At 38.0% G+C, this 26,121-nt stretch overlaps 2 protein-coding genes across 10 annotated transcripts in view; both read left to right on the top strand.

Annotated features, from left to right (window-relative positions):
- LOC138763035 (RNA-binding protein 5-like) overlaps nucleotides 1-13,166 on the top strand; it is a 46,676-nt gene extending 33,510 nt beyond the window's left edge. For both annotated transcript variants that reach the window (XM_069936564.1, XM_069936563.1), the window contains exons 16-25: nucleotides 862-940; nucleotides 1,030-1,121; nucleotides 2,126-2,296; nucleotides 2,579-2,725; nucleotides 3,533-3,619; nucleotides 8,605-8,796; nucleotides 9,429-9,503; nucleotides 10,211-10,308; nucleotides 11,001-11,130; nucleotides 12,823-13,166. In XM_069936564.1, coding sequence (XP_069792665.1) covers nucleotides 862-940; nucleotides 1,030-1,121; nucleotides 2,126-2,296; nucleotides 2,579-2,725; nucleotides 3,533-3,619; nucleotides 8,605-8,796; nucleotides 9,429-9,503; nucleotides 10,211-10,308; nucleotides 11,001-11,130; nucleotides 12,823-12,948 — 1,197 coding nt within the window. In that variant the 3' untranslated portion in view covers nucleotides 12,949-13,166. The remainder of the gene's footprint in view (nucleotides 1-861; nucleotides 941-1,029; nucleotides 1,122-2,125; nucleotides 2,297-2,578; nucleotides 2,726-3,532; nucleotides 3,620-8,604; nucleotides 8,797-9,428; nucleotides 9,504-10,210; nucleotides 10,309-11,000; nucleotides 11,131-12,822) is intronic.
- A 3,242-nt stretch (nucleotides 13,167-16,408) lies between these two features.
- LOC138763034 (RNA-binding protein 5-like) overlaps nucleotides 16,409-26,121 on the top strand; it is a 53,460-nt gene continuing 43,747 nt past the window's right edge. For 2 of the 8 annotated variants that reach the window (XM_069936561.1, XM_069936554.1), the window contains exon 1: nucleotides 25,219-25,336. The gene's annotated coding sequence lies outside the window, so the exon portion shown is untranslated. Of the gene's footprint in view, nucleotides 16,707-16,776; nucleotides 16,895-25,215; nucleotides 25,337-26,121 lie in introns of those variants that run through there. The other 6 variants (XM_069936556.1, XM_069936557.1, XM_069936558.1 and 3 more) reach the window with 6 other exon arrangements.

Genomic DNA, 26,121 nt, shown 5'->3' with positions numbered 1-26,121 from the left:
AGCCAGAATGCTCTCCACGATACATCAGTAGACATTTTCAAGAGTCTTTGATGACATTCCGAATCTCCTCAGACACTTCACAAAGTATCCATGACAGATCCTCGGAGATGTTGGCACCCAGTAATTTGAAGATCTTGACCCTCTCCACTACTGAGCCCTTGATGAGAACTGGGTCGTGCTCCCCTGACTTCCTCCTGAAGTCCACAATCATCTCCTTGGTTTTTCTTTTGTTGTTAAACCATTCAACGACCTGATCAATCTCCCTCTTGTACGCTAATCTATGGAGATTTATAACATTTGACATGAAACTAGTTGCAATGAACATTCTTGATTTTTAAAAAAATGTTTCCTTTTTCATGGTCTACTGTAATATTTCTAAATTTTGGAAGGTCAAGATGCCAAATCTTTGTACTTATCACAACTTTGAAACAAGATCTTGCAGTTTTTCTAACTATTCAGGAGATGGGAACTAATTTGGTGAATCTGCTTTAAAATATTTTCAATGTGTTTACAGGACATAGAACAATATGGAACAGGTCTTTTGGTCCACACTATCTGTACCAAGCATAATATCAAATTAAACAAAATCTCTTCTGCCTGCTTGTGATCCATATCTCATCCAAACACCAGCTTCTTTTTTGTTCTTTTTCCACATAACATTTTATATAAAAAAAGGCAAAGATCTCAAATGACTTGTGCCATAAAGTGAAGTGCAGAAAGAATTTTTTCTCATCTGTGTTGTCCAGTTATTACTTGATGATATGTGGGAAGAATGAGCTTTGAGATGACTTGCATATTAACATGACGAATAGCTAATGGTGATGATCGTAGATTATTAAAACAAGATAACCTTTTTTCCAGGCTCTGCAAACAGGCCAGTCCCAGCACACCGACAACTCCCCACCTAATTGTTCTTCCGACTCGAAGGATTCAAGTTATCGTGAGTGCTTTACCCAGATTTAACTCTGCTTTGTGTTTAAGTATAGTTTATTTACATGTTACTGAGAAAGCACTGTTTTGCTGTTTCAGCTGTACCAGATGTGTCCACTTACCAATACGATGAGTCATCAGGATATTACTATGATGCACAGACTGGATTCTACTATGACCCAAATTCGCAGGTACATACTTATCAAAGCTGTGTACATTTTGAAAGTGTGTGTACTGATTTGCTCCAAATGGGTATTTGGGTAACTTGAGTGCAAACACTTGAGTGCAGCAGAAATCGAATGAAATTTCAGATGATGGGCTTCTGAATCCAGAAATACATTAAATATGTTGCGTTTGTGCTTGAATGTTCCATTAAGATGCAGTTAAACTGGCCTACTAGCACTCCTACAAATTTCAGCAAAGTGGCCTGTTTTCAGTTGAAACTGGAACGTTAAATCCATGTGCAGCAAAACTCTGATAATACGGCCACCTTGGGTCTAGAAGGTGAACTGGCAGCTTTTCTGGACTACTGGAAATTACTCTGGTTAATAACACAACCGCCCCCCCCCCCCCCCCACCACTTGTATGGGCATTTAAAATTGATGAAGCTACACAAGCTTCATCTGCAGTGTGTTGGATGGATTAAAAAAATATGTAGCAGGTGTAAATAGTATGCCTACTTCAACTGATAGTGTCTAGAAGGGACTTCCATATTTTCCAGCAAAAAGAGAATTCTGGATTGTTGCTGTACTCTGGGCTAGCTCATTTTATCACTATATTGAGCAGAACTATTTTGAGGTCTTTTAAGAAGTTGGGTTGCCTTGGATTTAAAACAAATGATCAGAACCTTGATGAAAATTACCATGCACCACTTTGTACATTGATGGATACAATGGATGAAATCTGAAGCTGAAGGTTAAGACATGCTAAACAAGCTATAAAAAAAAATCAACTGATAAGACTTGGACAAGATGCATGTCAAGTTGGGTATGTGGAAAATTAAGGCAAATCAGTGAATGACATTGTGCTACGCCTTTTTAAAGGATGCTTCACTCTTGATTCATGCTTCAATGAAAGATTTAGGTATTCCTTGTTCTTGTAGGTCAGTGAACAAATGAAGAGGTTTCATGGTGAATCTTAATTCTTGGTTTATTGTGTATTAAAACCATTTTATATTTCCCAAATTTTGTTTCAGTACTATTACAATGCTCAGACTCAGCAGTATATGTATTGGGATGGAGAGAAACAAACTTATTTGCCTGCTCCAGAGCAAACTGCGCAGCCAAATATTAAGTCAACTACAGGATCAAAAAGTAAAGAAGGGAAGGAGAAGAAGGAGAAACCAAAGAGCAGGACTGCACAACAAGTGAGAATTTTTAGCATGGTTTTGGCCTCTGTTGTCTCAATAATAAACCCTTCCCGTTGAGACCTCCAGGTTGATTGCTTTTGGGCATATAAATATTATGGACCTACTGCAAGATGCATAAGAATGTCCTTCTCCTTTGCTTGTATTTCTTTTGATATTTTCTGTCCATTTCGTACTTGCCAATTCCTTGCACGTCCAGCATTTTTCTAAAAAATGAATTGATGATCAGTGATCTTGCTCTATATTGGTACATGAGAAATGAATGTTTTGTTTTTACTGTAGATTGCCAAGGACATGGAGCGATGGGCTAAAAGTCTAAATAAGCAGAAAGATAATGTCAAAAGTACTTTGCAGATGATTGCAGCTAAGGAAGAGGAGAGAAGGGAGTCCGCTGCTGCTGATGCAGGATTTGCTTTATTTGAGAAAAGGGTATGTTGATGCTAGTGGTATTTGGTGCAGTAAGTATAGAAGGGACCTGAATTACACACAGACCACCTGATAAAATTCCATATTGATTAAAGATTGCAAACAGAATCTCAAAGATTTAAGTGTGAGCATTTAGGGAAGATTCTTTTATTGTAGTACCTAAAATATCAACTTTTGCCTCCATATAGTCACACACAGAGTCACCAATAGCATTACCCAGCATCCAAAACAATAAGGACCATAGAAAACTACAGCACAATAAACAGTCCATTCAGCCCTTCTAATCTTTGCCAAAACATCATTCCTCTCGTCCCACTGACCTGCACCCATTCCAGATCTCTCCCATCCATCCAACTGTGGAAATAAATGTAAGAGTTCCTTCAGAGACCTCAAATGTCTGTAGATTCACCTCCAGTCTTCGCACAAAGTCTCCTGTTTAATTGGCAGACTGGAGCTCCCAGATCGGAATCTCGGATACAGTTATGGAGCCCTTCTTTTCCTCAACACCCTCTTGAATCCAAACCCTGATATCTGGTTCCCACAAGCAGCCTTCAGCAGCCCACAGCCTGGTTGGTCCTTGGCAGGTACTTCATAATTCATAACCTAGAGATGTAGTAGTTAAAACTATAAAATAAATAATGTCAAAAGTTTCTGGGTTTTTTTTTGAGCGTTACCTAACTGGCAGAATAGCTAAGTGTCCAAATTTTGCATATTCCTCTTGAATTTTTCCAGTGCTCAGCATCTGTCATCTCTCAAATAGTTTAGGTTGTTAAAATGTATGTAAATGGACATTCAATACATCTGTTACAGGGGATGATGGAGCGCCAGCCAATGGTACTGGAACCTTTCAGCGGTTTATCAGAACACCTTCGAGATGATGAAGAAAGTCCACTGAAGGTTTGCATGTTTTTCAAACTGTAATTTTGTAATTTTTTTTCATTTACCCCATGAGTTGAGGAATTTGGGTGTCAAATTTAGATCAGAGGAATTTCCACTGGTCTTGAATTCAACAATGGAATGTGAACCCTTGGTTAGAGCGGTTCCTTCATAAATGTGAGCTCATTGTACACCTAGCTTTGGAAATGACTTCTATGGATAAGTTTTCAACTTGTTAGATTTTTCCCCAACATTTGCTGCTGATTGTTCCCCATCCCTTTTTCTAGTGTTCATTGTTGACGATGCAAATTAATCTGTTATTTAGGTTTTCATTAAACTCTGTACTCTGATGCAGAGAAATTTAGACATACAGTATGCTATCAGGCCATTTCGGCCCATGAGACTGTGCAGCCCGATTACACCCAATTCACCTACAAACCCCAGTATTGTTTCAAAAGGTGGGAGGAAACCGGAGCCCCGAGAGAAAAACCACGCAGACCCTGGGGAGAATGTATAAACTCTTTACAGACAGTGCTGGTTTCAAGTACCGGTCTTGATCACTGGTGCTGTAATAGCATGGCACTAACTGTGCCACTGCTCAATAAAAATGAGTTTGTCATTCACATTGTACATATGTACCAAAATTCTTGCAGCGGACAGGTACTTCATTTATTTAAAAAAAACCCCTCCAATAATAAACTTCAAATTGAAAAGAGATAATTAAAACAAAAGATAAAAATAGTTACCATAGGGCAAGAAAAAAAAGTCATTACTATAGTGCAGGCAGAAGTCTTTTTGTGACTCTGAAGACACGATTTGTGTAACAAGGGGAGGTTCAAGAGCCTGGTAGCCATTGGAATGAAATTGTTCTTGATCCAAAAGTTGTCTGGGTTTTTGTACCTTCTACCCGAATATTGCATTGGGACAAGAGCAGTATACGCAAGTGGTAGAGAAACTCTGTGGGTCATGCAGCATCCATCGAAAAATTAAAAGTAATTTTCTGTTTCGGGCCTGAGACCTCCTTTGGCAGCATTGATTAGCGGTTGTGACCAAGTTGATAGGGGTCTTCTATGATTTTTTTGCTGCCTTCTTGAGGCAGTGCCTCAGAAATTTTCAATTGGAAGATCAGAGCCTTTGATGGACCTGGCTACATTTTCTGCCTTCTGCAACCATCTGGATACTGGGAACTCGAATTAGGCAGTGATGCAACCAGTTAGTATACTTTTGACTGATCTGATGCAATAAACACCAACTGAAATGTAGAGAAAGAAAGGAAATGGTATTGAGCAGCAGCTTTAAAGTCTTTATTGAATACTTTATTAAAAATTTTAAAACCATGATACATACAATATATAATATTAGTAAGTATACATGGTGTATAACAAAAAGCCCTCTTTACCACACCTTAATAAATTAGCCCTTCTCCTTTTCTTACCCATTACCTTAAACCACCCCTAAATTACCATCAATCTACCCCCCTCAAAAAAAGGAAGATATTTCTGGACTGAGGTTCTTGCACCACACCGAGGCAAAAGTGTTCAAAATTTTAAACCCATATAATCCAAATAAGAGCTCCAAACTTTCTGATTCTAAAAAAAGATAATTAGCTCATAAATTGTTATTTTTTCCAATGGTATATAAGATCTCAATTCTGTATGCCATCTATGTAAATTCAACTCGATATCATTTTTCCAAGTAATCGCAATACATTTTCTCGCTAATGCTAATCTCAAAAATGCTATTTGAAATTTATTTAATATTTAATTCCAAACAAATATTTTTAATATTACTTAGCAAAAATATTGATGGATCCATTGGAAGTTTAACATTAAGAATATTTTTTTTTAAAGTTCCTTAAACCCCATCCAAAAAGGTTTGACCTTTACACAAAGCCAGGTAGAATGTAAAACTTTCTTGTTTCTTTTTGACATCAAAAACATAAATCTATGGAAAGTAAATTATATCTCTTTAATTTTTCAGGAGTGGAATATAATTGATGTATACAATTATAATGAACTAATCTATATCTTGCATTCACAATTTTTGTCATACTACCTTTACTCAAATTTCTCTAATCCTCCTGATTAATTTCCGTTCCTAAATCTTTTTCCCATTTTAACCTAGATTTTTGTAAATCTGATTAAAACATTTTATTCTGCAATTATGCATACATTTCAGATGTAAAACTTTTTTTCCTACCCTCCATAATTAAAATTCCAAAATTAGTCTGGGCAACCTTGTAGTATTCCCAAATTGATCCAATAACAAAGCTGTAACTTAATAATAACAAAAATAGTATTTAATAGTATTTCATATTTTTCCTTAATTCTTTGAAAAGAAATAAAATAACCTGTTTCATAGCAATTTTGTACAAGTTTAATTCCTTTTTGATACCATATTTTCAAAAGTTGATTATTAACCATAAAGGGAAGAAGTTTGTTCTGATACAAAGGTGTCTTCATAGAAACTTTACCATATGTACCTATTTCTTCATTTATACTATTCCGTATTTCCATCAAATGTAACAAGATTTGTAAATTATACTTGCGTAACAACTTCAAATTCCATTTTTATATAAATTGATCCCTCTTATTCTCATTAATTCTATTTAATTCATTATCTGCCCATGCCAATCAACTTTTCAAATCAAACATTCTATTAACTTGTGCCGCATTATAATAATTTAGAAAATTCGGAAGTTGTAACCCTCTTAATTCTTATTTCCATGTTAATTTTTGTGAAGACACTCTTGTTATTTTGTCTTTCCAAAAAAACTTCCAAACTATAAAATTCATATCTTTTAAAAATTTCTGAGGAACTTTACAGGGAATAGACAGAAAAATATATTGTAATCTAGGGAAAATATTCATTTTAATACAATTAACTCCATTAATGTTATCTGTAAATATTTCCATTGATTTAAATCTTTCCTACTTTTATTTTTTTTAAAAAAGGTACATAATTTAATTGATATAAATGATTATAATTTTTTTCAACTTTAATACCTAAATATTTAATTTGATCTGACCATTTAAATTTAACAATATTCTTACAAGAAGTATTATCATCCTCAATCAATGGCATAATTTCACTTTTTTCCCAATTAATTTTATAACTAGATATTCTCCATATTGTTCCAATCTGTAATAAAAAATCTCAAGGATACTTTTGGTTCTGTTAAATAAATCAAACCATCATCCGCAAATAGATTAATTTTGAATTCATCAAATTTCACTTTAATATTACTATCTTGTCTTATTAATTGAACCAAGGGTTCAATATAGCCAATGCAAACAATGCCGGTGACAAAGGACAACCACGTCTAGTAGATCTCTTCCAATATAAACAGTGATGATATCTGCCCATTCATCACTAGCCATTGGATTTTTATATATTGCCATAATCTAACAAATATTGGTCCAAATTAAATTTTTTTCAATACTTTTACAAGACCTTTGGTAAGTTGGATTGTAATATTATCAGCAGAATAAATCCAGCTTGATCCATATAAATCAAAGAAGTTAAATACCTTGCCAATGTATTAGCTAAAGCCTTCGTTACAATTTTATAATTAACATTTAACAAAGATGTGAGTCTATAAGAACTTGCTTTAAAGGGGTCTCTATCTTTTTTAAGAATAACTAATAATAGCTTGAGAAAAAGAATCCAGTAAAGAATGAATTTCCGTAGCTTGTTTAAGAACGTCAATGATTAAATCTTGAAATTTCTTATAAAATTCAGCCATAACCCCATCTTCACCTGGAGATTTCCCATTGGGCAATGATTTAAGTGCTTCTATAATATCCTTATGAGTAAAAGGGATCTCCCAATTCTTTACTTATTAGTTAAAGAAGGCAATGGATGATCAGATTTTAAAAAAGGTATCCATCTTAACTTGATCTTTCATAGCCTCAGAAGTATATAATTTTTTAATAAAATTCCTTAAATATATAATTTATCTCGAAGTTTATATGTAATATCAGTCTTTTTTGATAGCATTTATCGTTCTTTTTATAATTTTTTTATTTTTCACACTATGAACCATATCAACTAAAATATGTACAAATGTTTCTCATTAAATTTACACAGTGGTCTTTTCGTTCTTGAGACTTGTCCTGATTTTAATTGCCAAGCTAAAAGTTTATGAACACTTTCCCCTAATTCGTAATACTCTGTTCAGTTCTTTGCAGTAATTTTTCAAATTTATGTGTAATTAATTATTCTGTAATTTTCTATTAATCAGTTGTATCTTCTTAACCTCTGAATTCTGTTGTAAATCTTTTTCTAAGAATTCTTTTTCCCTTTATAATTTATTTACTTCAGCTAAATATTTCTTAATTTTAGAGGTAGAATTAATAATTTGTCTTCTTAAATATGCTTACAAAGCATCCCATAATATAAACTTACTTTTGACAGAATTTGTATTTATTTTCAAAAACTGTTGAGTTTTGTAATTTTATGATCATTTACATTTTTTAATAATAAAGAATTAAATCTCCACTGATATCTAGTGTCCACGGCTTTAAAGTCTTGATTTTATTTCAATTTCTTCTCATACTGCCATTAAATTTCATTTTGATGAATGCAGAGACAATTTTGAACAATAGCTTCCATGAGCTATTAAACCTGAGTCTGCTTTCTCATCTTTCATCTGTTGGGCTGGGGGGTGATAGTCCAAACTTTAGGAAATAGTATTTTTAAATTATGTGCATTTGACTAAAAAACTAACACGGTAGCTAATTCACTTGTGAGTTTAGTATCAGAATTGTTAAGCGCCAGACATTGCAGATATTTTTATTAAATAATTTATTACTTTTGTGCCATTTTTGTTTTGTTTATATGACTAGAAATTAAATAGCTCTCTTTGTGGAATTGAGAATCTGTAGATGCTTGATTTTTTTTTTGACCGTTTTTACATCTGGGTGAATGATGAGGATTAAGTGAAAAGGTGAAGCTTTTTACCCCTGTATAGGTTGTTTAAATTAACCTCGATGTCTGTATTGCAGAGAAAGTCAAGTCCACTTCAGGGTCTGGTAGCATCCTATAGTGGAGAAAGTGATGAAGAAGAGCAAGAAACAACTCAAGACTTGGAGGAAAAAATGACAGATTGGAGCAAAATGGCCTGTCTGTTGTGCAGAAGGCAATTTCCTAATAAAGAAGCACTTACTCGCCATCAGCAACTGTCTGACCTGCACAGGGTAACTGCAGTAAAATTAAAATTTAGGATAAGTATGCTTATATACTAGAAAATCTGAAGATGCGCTTTTAGTTGTTCCCATCTTTTCATTTCTCAATGGGTCTTTGTTGTCCCTCAGGGACTGACAAAATGCCACTCTTATTGCTTGATTTGCTGCAACTGGATCCCTTTGCCTCATGAGAAGAAAATATTCACCATTGCAACATGAATGAAAAGATGCAATGAAATGAAACTGAAGTCATAGAATGAAAATAAAATTTGTGTTCTTCATTTGTTTTCTATATTTTTTTGGAGTGGGAGTGCTGATGGTGAGTTTTTATGGGGCTGTCAGTAAAATATTGACTGCAGGTTGAATTTTTAAAGTTTATTAGTAATTGACAAAGTCGGTGTACAACTTTAACCAATGACTAAATTTCTTGGTTTAGTGCATTACATTGTGATCATCAAATTGATCATTTGTATGTACTATACTAAGCTTTCAGTTCAAATCTAGTAAATTCTGTGACACAATTTACTACAAGTCATAATAAATCCCAGTTGAAATAGTTGGAAACATGCCTTCTGTTTCTTGTTGAGGATGCAATGTTGGGGCTTTGGACAAGGGATAATAATTGTATTTGTTTACAATTGCAGCAAAATTTAGAAATCCGTAGAAGATCAAGAATGTCTGACCGTGAACTTGAAGCATTAGAAAAAACAGAAATAGAGGTAAGCTAATTTGAGGTACAAATATAAACATGGTTGAGCTCTTTTCTCTCTAATCTTTTGGTCCATTATGACATCCAAAGCACATTTTAGAGATCTAATGTATTCCCAAGCCCTTCACTGTGTATGACTGTCAAACTGTGACATTGTTTCTGAGTGCACAGAAACTTTGCCCAGTTAAGTTGTAGTTATACATCCATTCCCTACAATCTAGTCAGTGTAAGGGGCTAATGCATTGCATCTTGTTTGGATATCCAATATAACAAACCTGAACTCCCAAACCCTTGTTAAAGTAACTGCAGTATGACCACTATTACAGCTATATTGATGGTTTGATTTCAAAGTTCTGTTGTCTAAATTTTCACCCTCCACAAAATTGCGTTTCAACTGCTCATTGAAAGCAGGCCTTAGTCTGCTTTTCGTAATCCATCACTTGGTGCCCTTGTATTCACCTGTTGTGGAACTCCCTCATTTATAATCTCTCCACATTTTTGCTCCCCCTTTAAAAAGTTCATTTTTGCCTACCACTTGGATCAAACTTTTATTTGCCTTTGTGGCTTGTTGAAAAACCATTTGAAAATGGTTGAATCTGTCTTATGATAAGACTGCACGCTAATGGATAAGAAATTGTAATATGTAGTTTTAGAATAAATTATTGATGTTTAAGGTTTTGCATGGTTTTGTACTTTAATTATAATTCCACCTCACAGATGAAGTACAGAGATAGAGCAGCAGAAAGAAGGGAAAAATATGGAATCCCAGAGCCTCCAGAACCCAAGAGAAAGAGATTTAATAATGCTGCTGTAATGTAAGTACATTCATAAAGCAAATGAGCTCTGTTACTCCCCTCAGACTATTTTATAATTTCAGTGATCTACCGTTGTCTTTTTCCATGAAAGTGAACAAGTGACCCAGATTTAGTTGAGGCTTTTAAGTCCATGGACAGTAATTCATTTATATTCCTGGAATGATGTGATCATTGAATCATACCAATGTTCTTTGTAGATTGGCAAAAATAGATATTGAAATCACCTTCATTGTTGAACTTGGGGGAAGATTTCCAGATCAAGTGGTTGGACATTTGGAAAAGACTAATTAATTCACTGAATATTTGAAAATCTAGAAAGACTTGGATGCTTCATTGTTAAAATCAATAGATTATTGGATACTAAGAAATATGAATGTGTCCTGGACAATTATGGTGAGGTAGTCACAATCTATTCACACTCACTTGGGCTAAGTGGTCAACTCTGTTTTATTTCTAATCTATGAATTGTAAAGGAAGAAGAAGTGCAGCAGCTTTTTCTAAAAGTCAATCTCAACAGGTCAAATTGTCTGTTTGATCAGATTGATAGGTAACTGGACTAATTAGGTCTGGAGAAAATTAACAATGGGATATTTGGTGCAAAGAGTCAATTAATTTATGGCTCTGTCTTGGCAGAAATGTGTTAAGAATGCCTATTGTGATTAGAGAATAAATCGTTATTTTCCTTATAATAGTGATTTTGAGCAACCAACAAAGAACGGCATTAACAGTGACAATATTGGGAGTCGCATGTTGCAGGCTATGGGCTGGAAAGAAGGATCAGGGTTGGGTAGAAATCGGCAAGGCATTACAGCACCTATACAGGTAAAGTGTTTAATGTTTTACTAATTGTCTTGATGCAATTCTCATTTAATTCAAGGGATCATTTGATTTGCAAGTTAATAACTTGATGTCAATAAAATATTAGTATCTTTAGAGAATGGATATACTACTTTAATTTTCTGGGATAATCCCTGGTTAAATATTGCTTCTGTTAATCTTAGGCAAGCTTTCATTTTGGCTGTTCTGCAATTACAGGAGACAGATTCAGGCTTCCTCCTTTTGCTTGTACAGTACTCCATTTACCATAGTCTTAAGTATTCTGACGAGAATAGCTATCATTTAACCTGTCCCCTCCTGTTACCTGTTGCCAGTCGATTATTAATTGTAAGAATGAGGGAAGAAGTTAAAGAAATCTAAAATTGTTTTATGAATTTGGCATTCAAGTACTATATTAAATTGCTATCTTTAAGAACATTCAATTTACTCCATTAATATAATTCTAGCTACAGTTTCATTTTGATTTGGTTTAACAATTGCTCACTGCTTTCTCTTGCATCCTCACGTGGCAATAAAAGAAAATATTGCACATTGAAAAGGTTGTATTTAGAGACCTTTTTGAAGAAATTAACTATATGCCAATAAATGGGGGAGAGAAAAATCCAATAGTAACCCATGGCATCAAGTAAAATGATCTAAACCAGTGGTTCTCAACCTTTTTCTTTCCACTCACATTCCACTTTAAGCATTTCCTATGCCATAGGTGCTCTGTGATTAGTAAGAGGTTGCTTAAGGTGGGATGTGGGTGGAAAGAAAAAGTTTGAAAATCACTGTTTTCATTGTACCTCTTTGACTCGTTATGTGCATGGTTTCATAACTCCAAAGGTAATGGGCCAATGACAATTATTCTCAAGCAAAATATTTCCGTAACAATTGGGTCTAGAGCAGTGATTCTCAACCTTCCCACTCACATCCCACCTTAAGCAATCCCTTACTAATCACAGAGCACTTATGGCATAGGGATTATTTAAAGTGGTATGTGAGTGAAAATAAAAAAAAGTTGAGAACCTCTGGTAGTTTGGGGAACTGCTTGTAAATTCTGGATAATTTCTGGCCCTGCGATACTGAAGGGGGGTGGTGGGGGGGGGGGGGGGGATAAAATGTGCAAAAGAGGATAATTTATTACTGAACATACCAAACTGACTTGTTCATTTCATATGCATTTATTTCTAAGCATGTAATTTTAGAAATCTGACAAAATCACTGTTTTATTGATGGCAACATGACCCAGGTTTTAATGCAACCTTGTTTTTTAATAGATGCTTTGTTTTTATGGCACTTCTGTGAAACTAAAATTCTGTTGAAATTATTTTCTGGTGGGAGTTCCAGTATTGAATGTGAATGCTTGGTTCACTGGCAGCAATATACCTGGCTCCATTGTTCTGTCTTTCCAATATTCCCATTGTACAGACAAACATTTTCTCAGTCATAGAAATTATTCAATAATTTAGTCTCCCCAGCTATTGATTTTTTTTTTTTTAAAGTTGCACAGTTAAAAAAAATTATTTCTAAATCAGGGAGCTGTACTGATTATTGATCCCCTTGGCACTTTAAAGCTGGAATCGTGCTGTATCTTTGAGATTTTAGGTGATAAAAATGTCCAAAGGACATTTGGGCTCTGTTGAACCAATATAAATATTGCGTGTTTGTGTTCTAACAAATAGTATTTCATTTCAGGCTCAAACGAGGATGAAAGGTGCTGGTTTGGGAGCACGAGGAAGTTCATATGGTGTCACTACTTCCGATTCCTACAAAGATGCTGTTAAGAAGGCAATGTTTACAAGGTTTAATGAATTGGAATAATTTAAGAATGGTTGTAAATATGTAAATATTTTTTCCTAATTTTTGCTACCAGATATATACTTGAGTAAACGGTGTAATTTGTCTGTAGGAAATGTAATTTTTTGCTGCTTTGGTTAAATCTTATTTATGTTAAATGTACAATGTACATTTTGTATTGTCTATCAAGTGTACAATAATGTATCTACTGTTTCCTTTTTCAGAATAAATTTTGAAAAGAATTAGTTTTTTTTCTTGGGGGCTCTGAAAGTTCTAATTACGTAATGAATCGAAAGATTTGGTACAGTCTTTTTGCTCTCATAACTGATTGATTAAAAAATTTAGATATTACAGAGAAGACTCGTTGAAAAGAAGTATTCTCCATGCAACCAGACTGTTGGACTCTGCAAGAATTTTTTGGCCCAAGAATGTAGGACTGCTCATCAATTCATTGGGATCCTTGTTAATCTGACATTCAAATCCAGCTTCTGGCCTTTTCCCTATAACTTTGATTGCATTAGAAAAAAATTTGTAGCCTTGAGTATACAGGTACTCAAGAACTCTGCTCCCACAACTCCAGCAAGGAATTCCAAAGACACTCAAGCTCAGAAAAATATTCCACCTTGTCCTAATTTTAAGTTGAGGATTTTGCTTTTGGATTCCTACTTTTTAGTCCTCTTAAAAACTTGTTTCAAAAAGTGACATAACTGAACACAACCCCAACTTGTTCAGCCAGTATTTTCATGACAACCCACCCATTCTGCTGAACTTATGAATTCTTTTGTAAAATATCTTTCCTTAATTAGGGAGACCATAATTGTGAGTCTTTGAGACTTTCCTTATCATTTTATACTTTCTCCCTTGGAATAAAGTCCAACATTCCATTAACTTGCTCTTACCAGCTGGTTCTTGGAATTTATCAATTTCCAGTCTCTCCGACCAGTATCACAGAAGACTGCAGATACTGGAATCTGGAGCAAAATTATTTAATATCATTCATTTAGTCCTGTTTAATTATGCACAGTAAAGAGTTTTTCTGCAATTTTTTTTATGCTAGTCATTTCCTGTTCACTACAATAGCTTTTTTAGTCTACTTCATAGCTTTTTTGTTGGAACTCAATGCTTAAACTTTCATGGAAGACTCTTGTCATATTATTGTCACAATTCCTAAAGCAAGAATTAACCTTTCATTGCACAATACTAAATCTAAAATGCCCTTCAAGTTGCTTCTTGCAGTGTGTAAAATGTACTCTGCACTGGTCAGCATTAAACCCAAACTGTAGGAGATGTGAGGTAGCAGGCTCTACTTACTTTCCAGTCATGGGAGTTAGAGGCCCATGTCAAATCCATCTTCAATTCTGTAATGCTCTTGTTACATACCTCATTTCCTGATTTCTATCCAGTCCAATATTGCAACTATTGATGACCTCACCAATGTTTATTTGCCATTGTGATATTGCATGGAACCAGGCCCTGATGAAGCATCAATTTACACTAATCCCATTTTTCCTCATAGTCCAGTTTACTCCCTTCTTTTAAAGTGGTCAACTAACTTTCCAATCTGAACTTAGTATGTGGGAAACCAATGTAGTCATGGAGAATGAACATACTCCACACAGCACCAGAGGTTACTGGAGCCGTGCCCCCCCCCCCACCTTGAGGTTCCAATTTTACGTGATCCACACATACAAATACAGTCCAACTCTGATTATCCAAAATGGTCGGGACTGGTGTTATTTCAGATAATTTTTTGCGGTGAACTGGTCATTTTTTAATAACAGCCCAGAAGCAACAGCAAATCACTTGTAACAGTGTTTAAACAACAACAAACAAATGAAGGCTTTTTAAGCATTAAAAATAATGTTTAATTCTCAACAAAATATTGCTGGCCACTGCCTATCACCGACACCTCACTACCAAAGCCCCGCTCGTGCCCGGGAGCCCGAGGTCCCCGGTCAGTTTGGTGCTGAAAAAATTTTGGATAAATGGGAATTTTGGATAATCAAAGTTGTACTGTATTCTCGTGGATGGTGATTTTTTTTTTGCATGTTTGTTACAGTTTTTGGTAACGTTGGTGGAACTGGAAATGAAAATGATCTTTGGCATCCATTGCAAACAATTTCACCTATGAGCCTGATAAGATGATTGGTAATCTGGAGAAGTGATAGGGGAAAATAAAATTTCTAAGTTCAAAATAGACAATCTCAACTTCTCAACCAAAGTTTTCCTGGCAAGCTCTTCATGAATCTCCTTAATAACATTGTTCCTGTAATTGAGTGAATAGAGCAGTAATTCAATCCTCAAGCTGCAGTACTGGTATACCCACTTTACAAAAGTTGAGCATTCCTATAAAACCTTTCACAAGCCGAAAAAGTGAAGACCCATTCACTACTATTGAAGGCTATTTTTGTAAAAGTGAAAACCCATTCAAATTTCTTATGGATAGCCAACACAGGTTTCTTCCTAAAAGTGAATTTGTGTAAAGCACATGTATGTAATGTGGGGTATACCTGTATACTGTCATGGTTTATAGTTTGGGCATGACACTTGTATTCTGTATCTCCCAATTAAATTCCAACCTATTCTACAATTTTTGTAGACATACTGATAAGATGATCTGTTCCTCCATTTATTCCATATTATTTAAAATATATTTGGACTATATTATTCATACTGCCCTTGTTACTTTCTTTTAAAAAAAATTCACACAAATTAGCATATCATCTTCCCTTACACATGCAAATTGCCTTGAATATGTGCCTTTCAAAATGCAGTTTATCCTGTCCATATAAACTGATTCCATTGATTTTATTTTTCACCATAAATCAAAGGTGCAACTGAAATACAGCATTTAAGTCAACACAGGATTTCCCTCAGTGTACTGTGCAAGTCCCATGTGTGCATTGAAGACCGGGAATCCACTGCACTTTCTCAGATCAGTGCAAAAGTGCACATCCCCTCATTTAGCAAGTTCTCAAAAACACTACAACTTCAATCTATAATCTTAAATTGTTTTCCTGAGAACCTTAAAGTGCTCATTGGATTAATGCAAAAGATTTGATATTTCAAACTTTCTCCTCATGTTCCTGCATTTCAGTTCTAGAATGCGTCACTGGACTGTTTGAGAATAAATATTTCAAATTTCCTGTCCAACATTCCTTTTGTTTGATCTAAAATAGTGGTTTTCAAACATTTTTTTCCCCCACTTACATACCTCCTTAAGTAATCCCTGTGATTGGTAAGGGATTACTTGAAGTTGTATGTGAATGGGGGGGGGGGGGGGGGAAAATTGAGAACCACTTGACCCAATTGTTACTGAAATATTTTGGTTTAGAAACATCAACTTTTACCAGGAAAATCAGTTACAAATGATTTATGACATCATCTTGCATTGTGATGTCTTCCTTATTGAAAGTCTTGACTCTTGCTAGACCAAGGGTGTGGTCATCTGGGATAGAAACTTGGGGTGAGACCTTGTTAAATGTGTTTTTAAATTCCATGGGATAGTGTTTGAGCTCTGAAATACAAAAATGTTTTTTGGGTTGCAAAGGTTTAGGCATGAAAGATTGACAAGACTGAATTTGTTTTCTTTGGAACAGAGGAGACAGGGAAAATAATTAAGATGGATAAAATAGATTTCGACAAAGAATTAAAATAAAGGAAATATTTTCCTGAGTAAAGTAGTTAATGACCAGGAAATGTGGGAATAAGGTAAGAATTGGAGAGAAATGAAGGAAAAACAGTGGTAGGAGTCTGGAACCGATTGTCAAAAAGGTAATTGTGTAAGTATTTCATCACACTGTATTAGAAATTATACTTTTGCAGGATGTAATTTTCTTTATGCCTAAACAGTGCCAGATCAGGACCAAATGTAATATATTTCAAGAGTTCTGACTACATGGTGGCAAGTTTAAGGATTAGTGCAAGAAAATTCAAGGGTTGATTAGCATTCCCTGTTGTCTTCTAGAAGGTAAGTGAAAACCCTCTTAAGAATGACTTGGAAATTTCCAAATGTATTTTTAAATTTACATAATTGTTTCCTTCTTTGTTACATTCGTTCAGGTCATTGAATCCATTTCTACTCCTTTTCGTGTAATTATTCTCAATCGACCTGCATACTAATCTCTCCTACCTCTTCAGTTCCATTTTAAAAGTTCTTCTAACACTCCTGCAAACACTGAACACCAGATCATAGTTGTCAGTTTAAAAAGGTATTTGCATTTTCACGTTTCTACTGGGCATCATTTTAAATTTGTCCATGTGACCCTCAAATAATTGAAACCGGTAATAATCTTGTTCGCATATCTGCCTCAAATCTTCTGACTTTTTTTGCAATAGAGGAAAAAGTTTGTTTTTATTGTTCTGTGCAATTTCATAACGCCAAAGGATAATTTCTAAGCCAAAATATTTCAGTAACAATTGGGTCAAGAGCAGTGGTTCTCAATTTTTTTCCCCCCCATTCACATACGACTTCAAGTAATCCCTTACCAATCACAGCACCTATGACACAGGGATTACTTAAGGAGGTATGTAAGTGGGGAAAAAAAAGTTTGAAAACCACTATTTTAGATCAAACAAAAGGAATGTTGGACAGGAAATTTGAAATATTTATTCTTAAACAGTCCAGTGACGCATTCTACAACTGAAATGCAGGAACATGAGGAGAAAGTTTGAAATATCAAATCTTTTGCATTAATCCAGCTCCTTTACATTTGAATGACAGAACCAATATAAATTCTGCACAACCAGCTTGGATTTTAGCTTCCTTTATCCAAATCTTTCAAAGCAAAGGTTAAAACTTACATTCTCCCATCTTGTGAATATTTTTTGGGGAGGGATAAATGGCGGTGCTGCTGGAGCCGCTGTAACAGCAGCAATGGTGCAGACGCACAAAGCAAAGAGCAGAGACAGTGCTCCCATGGAGTCAACTGCTATCAGCTTTGTACAGGTTTTGAATGGCCCATTAAAGGCTATCACCCCCCCCCCCCCCCCCCCCCCCCCCGTCTGAGGAGGAGAAGCAGAGGAGACAACCCATGGGATGGTGACCATGAGGGCAGACCATTGAGGGGCTCTGAGGTTGAAAGACCCATGCATGCAGCAAGCATGATGAGAAACCCATGGAGGCTCTGGGCTGTGTGGGGGACACTTGCAAGGCAGGAGACTGCTGGAGACTAGCTCAAAACTTGCTGAAGGGGTGCCAGGTATTGGAACTGGGATGTGAGGGAGTGCTGAAGATCTGGAGCTCAGGTTGTCAGTAGTTTGGACTGGACTCTGACTGCGGGAGCCCTGGAGGCGAATCCATGGACACTCAGTGACTCAGGGAAGGGGGTGGGGGGGAGACTTGTGCTTCTCTGACTGTAAGAGGCGCTTCAGCCAATTTTTGCCAATGGTGAATCTGTCTGCCTTACAGCAGGCAAAATCAAATCTGTGTTATTGTAGCCGACTGCTACAAAGAAACACACAGTGTGGCAGGTTAAGCTCACTCTTATTAGGGCTGGAAAGGCTGCTTTTATACTGTTCAAGTTCCCGCCGTTTTTGTTGATTGACTGAGTCATCCATGTGAATAACAATAGAGGGCGGGAACATCCGTGTATATGAATGCCCTTCCTCCCCAGCCTGTTTCTGCTGAGTTAGTTGGGCAGCTTAACCAATGCCATTTTAGGGCTGTGGGTCTGATTCTGGCCCAACTTCTACCCCCGCCGGTTTGTTGTCCTGGGAGTCGCTTTAGCGATCTCTGTCCGCGCGATGTGCCGGCCCGATCTCCGCAATGGAGGGCCACCACGTAATATGACACTTGTTTTATTACATGACAATAAATTGAATCTTGAAAAATATAATTCATTCACAACAAATTATTTGCAAAACAAAAAACATTTTTAACATTCATAGTGATATATTCTCATGAATGTACATTTTACATTGTTCTCTCAATACACTGTTACCACCATTGTGGCACCTTGTCGTTTCTACACATCTTTTCTTTGGCTTGGCTTCGCGGACGAAGATTTATGGAGGGGGTAAAAAGTCCACGTCAGCTGCAGGCTCGTTTGTGGCTGACCAGTCCGATGCGGGACAGGCAGACACGATTGCAGCGGTTGCAAGGGAAAATTGGTTGGTTGGGGTTGAGTGTTGGGTTTTTCCTCCTTTGCCTTTTGTCAGTGAGGTGGGCTCTGCGGTCTTCTTCAAAGGAGGCTGCTGCCCGCCAAACTGTGAGGCGCCAAGATGCACGGTTTGAGGCGTTATCAGCCCACTGGCGGTGGTCAATGTGGCAGGCACCAAGAGATTTCTTTAGGCAGTCCTTGTACCTTTTCTTTGGTGCACCTCTGTCACGGTGGCCAGTGGAGAGCTCGCCATATAATACGATCTTGGGAAGGCGATGGTCCTCCATTCTGGAGACGTGACCCATCCAGCGCAGCTGGATCTTCAGCAGCGTGGACTCGATGCTGTCGACCTCTGCCATCTCGAGTACCTCGACGTTAGGGGTGTGAGCGCTCCAATGGATGTTGAGGATGGAGCGGAGACAACGCTGGTGGAAGCGTTCTAGGAGCCGTAGGTGGTGCCGGTAGAGGACCCATGATTCGGAGCCGAACAGGAGTGTGGGTATGACAACGGCTCTGTATACGCTTATCTTTGTGAGGTTTTTCAGTTGGTTGTTTTTCCAGACTCTTTTAATGACACATAGTCATTAGACATACCTTGTCTAGAAAAAAATGTATTTACAAACAAAAGTGTGTCTTTGTACACTCAAAGTCAGTCATATCTAAACATTCTTGTCAATGTACGCTGTTACATTTGTTCTCTCAATACCCATTACCACCACTGTAGCATCTTGTAATTTCTTTCTTCCCCCCCCTCCCCCTCCCCCTCCTCCTCTGTTGGTTGAGGGGCTTCCCCTCAGTGCCTGGTAGTCAAACTAAGTTTATTGTTATCTGATTGTACAATTGCAACCTGGTGACACAGTTTCTTTGTCCTCAGTGCAAAACCATGCATATATATGCAGGTCAAGTATTTCATCAATACAAACAAGTACTATTTTGTACATATGAGAGTCTCGGATGCTTAGTGCAAATGTTTTCCTTTGGACGTTCATGTTATTGTATTCTAGATTTAGAATACACTGCACACAAAGAAGTGATGCTTCATTCATGTTTAAGATAAATCTAAAATAGTTACCCACAGTATATACGAGTGACGACATCATCGTGCCAGGCATGATTATTTCATACACACGCAGGTGCAAATACATAACACTCCCCCCCCCCCCACAAAATAAATGCTTTGTGAAAATAACAGATAAAATAACATACTAAACTATGATAACTGCATGGTGCCCCAAAATTACTATTTCCTTCTCTAATTTATCTACTTCCTTAAGATAAATTTTTCTTAATTTTAGTCAAATAACATTATTTGGCCTCTTAAATAAGCTTTTAATGCATCCCATAAAAGAAATTTATGATCAGCTGAATTAATATTTGTGTCTAAATACATCTGTATTTGACTTCTCATAAAAATCACAAAATTCTACAGTTTTAAATAATGATGAATTAAATCTCCATGTATAAACTGATTCAATTCTATCAGAATTTAAACATGATATCAATAATGGTGAATGGTCTGATACAATTCTGGGTTGATATTGTATATCGTCAATCCTTCCTTGTAAAGGAGCCAAAATTCAGAAAAAAATCTAATCTAGAATAAGAATCAAACCCATAAGAATAAAATGAATAATCTCTCTCTTGGATTTAATTTCCTCCAAATATCTACCAAATTTAACTCTTCTAATAATGTCAATATTCTTTTAGCTATTTTTGTTTTCATTAAAGATTTTGTAGATTTATCTAAAATTGGGTCCAAACAGCAATTCAAATCTCCACTAATTATTATATTTCCATTTACTTGTGCCAAATTAAGAAAAAGATCTTGAATAAATTTTTCATCATCTATATTAGGAGCATACACATTCATAAAAATCCAAGATTCTGAATAAATTGGACAATTTACCCACACAAATCTACCAACAGGATCAATAACTGTTGATTGCATTTTAAATGGAAAGCTTTTATTAATTGAAATAGCTGCTCCTCATGCTTTAGAATTAAAAGACAAAGCTATAACTTGACCAACTCATTCTCTCTTTAACTTTTGATGTTCTTTCTCCGTTAGATGAGTTTCCTGTAAAAAAGCAATATGTACCTTGAATTTCTTGATGTGGGCTAAAACTCTCTACCTTTTAATTTGATTATTGACCTCATTCACATTAAATGTTACATAATTCAAACCTTGTGTTACCATAATTTAATTTTAAAAATACTCAACACTCCTCACCACCCCAGGTCATCTCAGCTCCACACTTTCAAAACACACCATCTCCAAAGATAGAAAGTAAGAAACCCCCAAATGAATAAAGTAATAATAAAAAAACAAAAAGCGCCAATTAGGTCAGCGCTAACTCCCTTAATGGGCATTCAGAGCCAGATCTCCAGCGCATGACGTCCTGTTTTGCGGAAACTGCCAAAATGTTTGGCCTGGAAGTCAGCCTGAAGAAAACTGAGGTCCTCCATCTACCAGCACCCCCCACCCCCCCACATTTCCATCGGGCAAACAGAACTCAAAACGATCAACCAGTTTACCTACCTCGGCTGCACCATTTCATCTGACGCAAGGATCGACAAAGAGATAGACAACAGGCTCCCCAAGGCAAATAGTGCCTTTGGAAGACTACACAAAAGAGTCTGGAAAAACAACCACCTGAAGAAACACACAAAGATCAGCGTGTACAGAGCCGTTATCATACCCATGCTCCTGTTTGGCTCTGAATCATGGGTCCTCTACCAGCATCACCTACGGCTCCTAGAACGCTTCCATCAGCGCTGTGTCCACTCCATCCTCAACATTCATTGGAATGACTTCATCACCAAAATCGAAGTACTCAAGCTGGCAGAGTCCGCAAGCATCGAATCCATGCTGCTGAAGACCCAACTGCGCTGGGTGGGTCACGTCTCCAGAATGGAGGACCATCGCCTTCCCAAGATCATGTTCTATGGCGAGCTCTCCACTGGCCACCGAGACAGAGGTGCACCAAAGAAGAGGTACAAGGACTGCTTAAAGAAATCTCTTGGTGCCTGCCACATTGACCACCGCCAGTGGGCTGATAGCACCTCAAACTGTGCATCTTGGTGCCTCACAGTTCGGCGGGCAGCAACCTCCTTTGAAGAAGACCACAGAGCCCACCTCACTGACAAAAGACAAAGGAGGAAAAACCCAACCCCAACCAACCAATTTTCCCTTGCAACCGCTGCAACCGTGCCTGCCTGTCCAGCATTGGACTTGTCAGTCACCAACAAGCCTGCAGCAGACGTGGACATACCGTTCCATAAATCTAAGTCCGCAAAGCCAAGCCAAAGAAAGAAAGACAAAGAACTCCCTTAATTACAAGAAGTGGCTCTTGACACATGGCACGAGGCCTTAGAAGAGGAAAGTAGATATCACAATTTAATTTCAATCAGTCAAGGTCTCTATTGACTTGATCATCATCGATTTCAACTTGAACTTCAGTCGACTATCCTCCTGCTGGAATCCCTCCCTTCGATTTTTCTTGATCCCCTTCCATTTGTTGAGACGAATAAGATTGTCTTCTATTCTGCTTATTATTAGGCAATGAATTGGCAAATTCCAAAGCTGCAGACTCATTAGCAAAAATTTATGCTTGAAATTGTCCATAAAAAAAATTTAAGAACTCGTGGATATCGAAAAGAAAATTTATATCCCTTCTTCCACAAATCTGACTTTGCTGGGTTGAATTCTTTTCTTCTTTTGACAATTTCATTATCCAAATCTGCATAAAAGAATACTCTATTATTCTGGATCATTAAAGATCTGTTGTTCCCTGGCTTTTTGAACTGCCATTTTCAAAATAACTTCTCTATCTTGATAATGTAAACATTTAATCAAGATAGAGCATGGCGGTAGTCCCGGATATGATTTTTTTTTCCTTACAGCAAGTTCCAAACCATTTGGAAAATTCTCTGGACCCAAAATTTCAGACAGTCAATTTTGAAAAAATTGTACTGGATTAGTGTCCTCAAAGTCCTCAGGCTGACCAACAATTTTTACATTATATCTGATTTTCCAACATGTCAGCTTTTCGTAATAAATCTTTCTTCTGAATTTCCCAAGCCGTAAAATAATCTTCTATCTTATTAACTGTATCTTTGCATTCTTCTACCTCCATGTATTCCTGAAAGTCTTCTTCATATTTTTGAATTTTAATTGTCAGCAGTTTTTGCTGTATTATCTTTGCTGTATCTGTCTTCATTAGAGTCATTTATTTTTTCTCTAATAGCTCCCAATTGAGTAGTAAAATCATCTTTCACTTCAGCAAAATTTGCATCCATTTTTTCAGTAATTGAATCCATTTTTTTTCAAAAATCTGTGGATCATGCAGTTTTGGGCTAACATAACATGCATCCATTTTACCTTGAATATAATTGGTCTCCTCCTTCTTCTGATTCCTCTCCCTGTGATTGTGGCACAAGGCTTTCTTCTTCCACGCCAACCTCTTCTTCCTCCTCTGTGGAAGTTGCCAAGGGTTGAAATTGCAGGTAGGAGTTCTGCTTAGCCCTCATTTGACCTGCAACCACAGAAGAAGTCAGGTCCGCAGACTCTTACTTGATTGTTTCGGCAGTGTGCATGCGCGAAGTTCTGCGCATGCACGTTGTTTCCACAGTCAGTTCTGTTGTTTTCTTCTGTGCTCCAGTGCCATCTTCTCCAGCTCCTCGAGAGCCTGGAGAGGAACCAGGATCGGAGGCTGAGTCTTCAAGGTAGGCCCAGTTTTTTCCATCACAGTAACTTCAATCCTGATTTTTTTTTTTTGCAGTGATCTTTTAAGACCTTAGAAAAATTTTCAAGTTATTTAATACTTTAAAAATTTTAAAAGTTGGATGTTAATTAATTCTGCCAGGAGAGGCGTTTTCCACGTCTTCTCCCTATGCCATCACGCCACGTCCCCCCAGCAAGACAGTGTTGATCAAATCTTTCTACAGAATCATACCAGTCTTCCACTCTGCCATTTTGAGTTGATTTTCCCAACTCTTTTTCTTTGTTCTCTGTGTTTGAGCCTATGAGACTCACTGCTATGGTAGCCTTGCGTTTTCTTTTTAAATCTTCATTCCAACATTTGGAGCATAGAGGAGGTCCGTTTCGACACCTTTGCATTCTAGGTTTAGAACTACACTGGACACGGAGACGTGATGCTTCATTCATTGTTTAAAACAAATCTAATATGGTTCCCCACAGCACAGAGTATATACGAGTGACGTCATATGCCAGGCGTGATGATGTCATATGCACGGAGGCGTAGACGTTACATTTCAGCATTCTCACTGTGTAGAGCTCGTCGAAAGAACCAAAGACTTGTTGATCCAAACCAAGGCTTTTATTAGCAAAAGACAGGAGCTCTTCACAGGTGGCCGACCAGTCCGGAATGATCCGACCTGGCTAGGGACACAACCCTTTAAGGCCCAGACAGTAGGCGTGGCTTAGCTCTGAGCCAATCGCTGTAAGCAGTCTAGATACAGTAACTATATACACTATATACATTGGTGATAGATCTGTACTATCACACACTGCCTGTGGGAAGAAACTGTTCCTCAGCCTGGTGGTGCTGGCTCTGATCCTCCTGGATCTCTATCCCGATGGGAGCAGCTGAAAGATGCTGTGTGTGAGGTGGAAGGGGTCCTCCATGATTTTGCACTCCCTCCTCCGACTGATCCCAATAGATCACATGGGGGGGAAAGGCAGGGCACATTGATGGGTGGGGAAGGGAGGGAGACTCCAGTGATCCTCTCTGCCACGCTTATGGTCCTGTGGATTGACCTCTGCTCCATTCCTCTGCAGCCACGGACTCACACCGTGATGCAGTCAACCAGGACATTGTGACATTTGTTCTCTTCATACTCTGTCACCACCACTGTGGCACCTTGTTGTTCCACCTACCCCATTGGTTGAGGGGCTTCCCCTCAGTACCCGATAATGGGAGGACTCTCGACCGTGATCCTTCACTGCATCACCCTCTCGTTGTGTTTAATTTTAATGGTATTGCAAAAACAATGTCTATAGTAACCTTTGGAATGGCCACCCTAGCTCAGCAAGAGCTCAGCGTAGACCCAGTTGCTCCTGGCGCCATGTTGGTACCGAATCGAGCCGAGGAGGGAAACTGCAATTCCCAGAATGCAGCGGGCACAGCACCGTCAGCCAATCAGAGAAGAGCGGCGCTGTGTGGTTCATCCGGAGTTCGGCGCCATCTTGTGCCTGCGTGCCCGTAATGGCGGTCGCTGCCTGACAGCCGGAGCTGACGGAATTTCGGCTGGTTCAGTCGTGGCCAAAGAACGGTCGGTGCGACGTTGGGGTACGGCGAACCACGGGGTTGAAGGGGGGGCCGGGTCCGTGGTCGGCGCTCGGGAACTGGGCCGTGAGAGAGCGGCCGAGGCAGTTGGGGGCGGTGCGGCCTATTTCATACCGCCTCAGTCAGCCTGGGCGTAGTTTCATGTCTTCTTTGGCTTGGCTTCGCGGACGAAGATTTATGGAGGGGGTAAAAGTCCACGTCAGCTGCAGGCTCGTTTGTGGCTGACCAGTCCGATGCGGGACAGGCAGACACGATTGCAGCGGTTGCAAGGGAAAATTGGTTGGTTGGGGTTGGGTGTTGGGTTTTTCCTCCTTTGCCTTTTGTCAGTGAGGTGGGCTCTGTGGTCTTCTTCAAAGGAGGCTGCTGCCCGCCAAACTGTGAGGCGCCAAGATGCACGGTTTGAGGCGTTATCAGCCCACTGGCGGTGGTCAATGTGGCAGGCACCAAGAGATTTCTTTAGGCAGTCCTTGTACCTTTTCTTTGGTGCACCTCTGTCACGGTGGCCAGTGGAGAGCTCGCCATATAATACGATCTTGGGAAGGCGATGGTCCTCCATTCTGGAGACGTGACCCATCCAGCGCAGCTGGATCTTCAGCAGCGTGGACTCGATGCTGTCGACCTCTGCCATCTCGAGTACTTCGACGTTAGGGATGTAAGCGCTCCAATGGATGTTGAGGATGGAGCGGAGACAACGCTGGTGGAAGCGTTCTAGGAGCCGTAGGTGGTGCCGGTAGAGGACCCATGATTCGGAGCCGAACAGGAGTGTGGGTATGACAACGGCTCTGTAT

This window comes from Narcine bancroftii, chromosome 5 (assembly GCF_036971445.1).
Source record: "Narcine bancroftii isolate sNarBan1 chromosome 5, sNarBan1.hap1, whole genome shotgun sequence".
Taxonomy (NCBI): domain Eukaryota; kingdom Metazoa; phylum Chordata; class Chondrichthyes; order Torpediniformes; family Narcinidae; genus Narcine; species Narcine bancroftii.
Note: the sequence above shows the minus strand (reverse complement) of the source record. Positions and strands in the feature narration are given on the sequence as shown.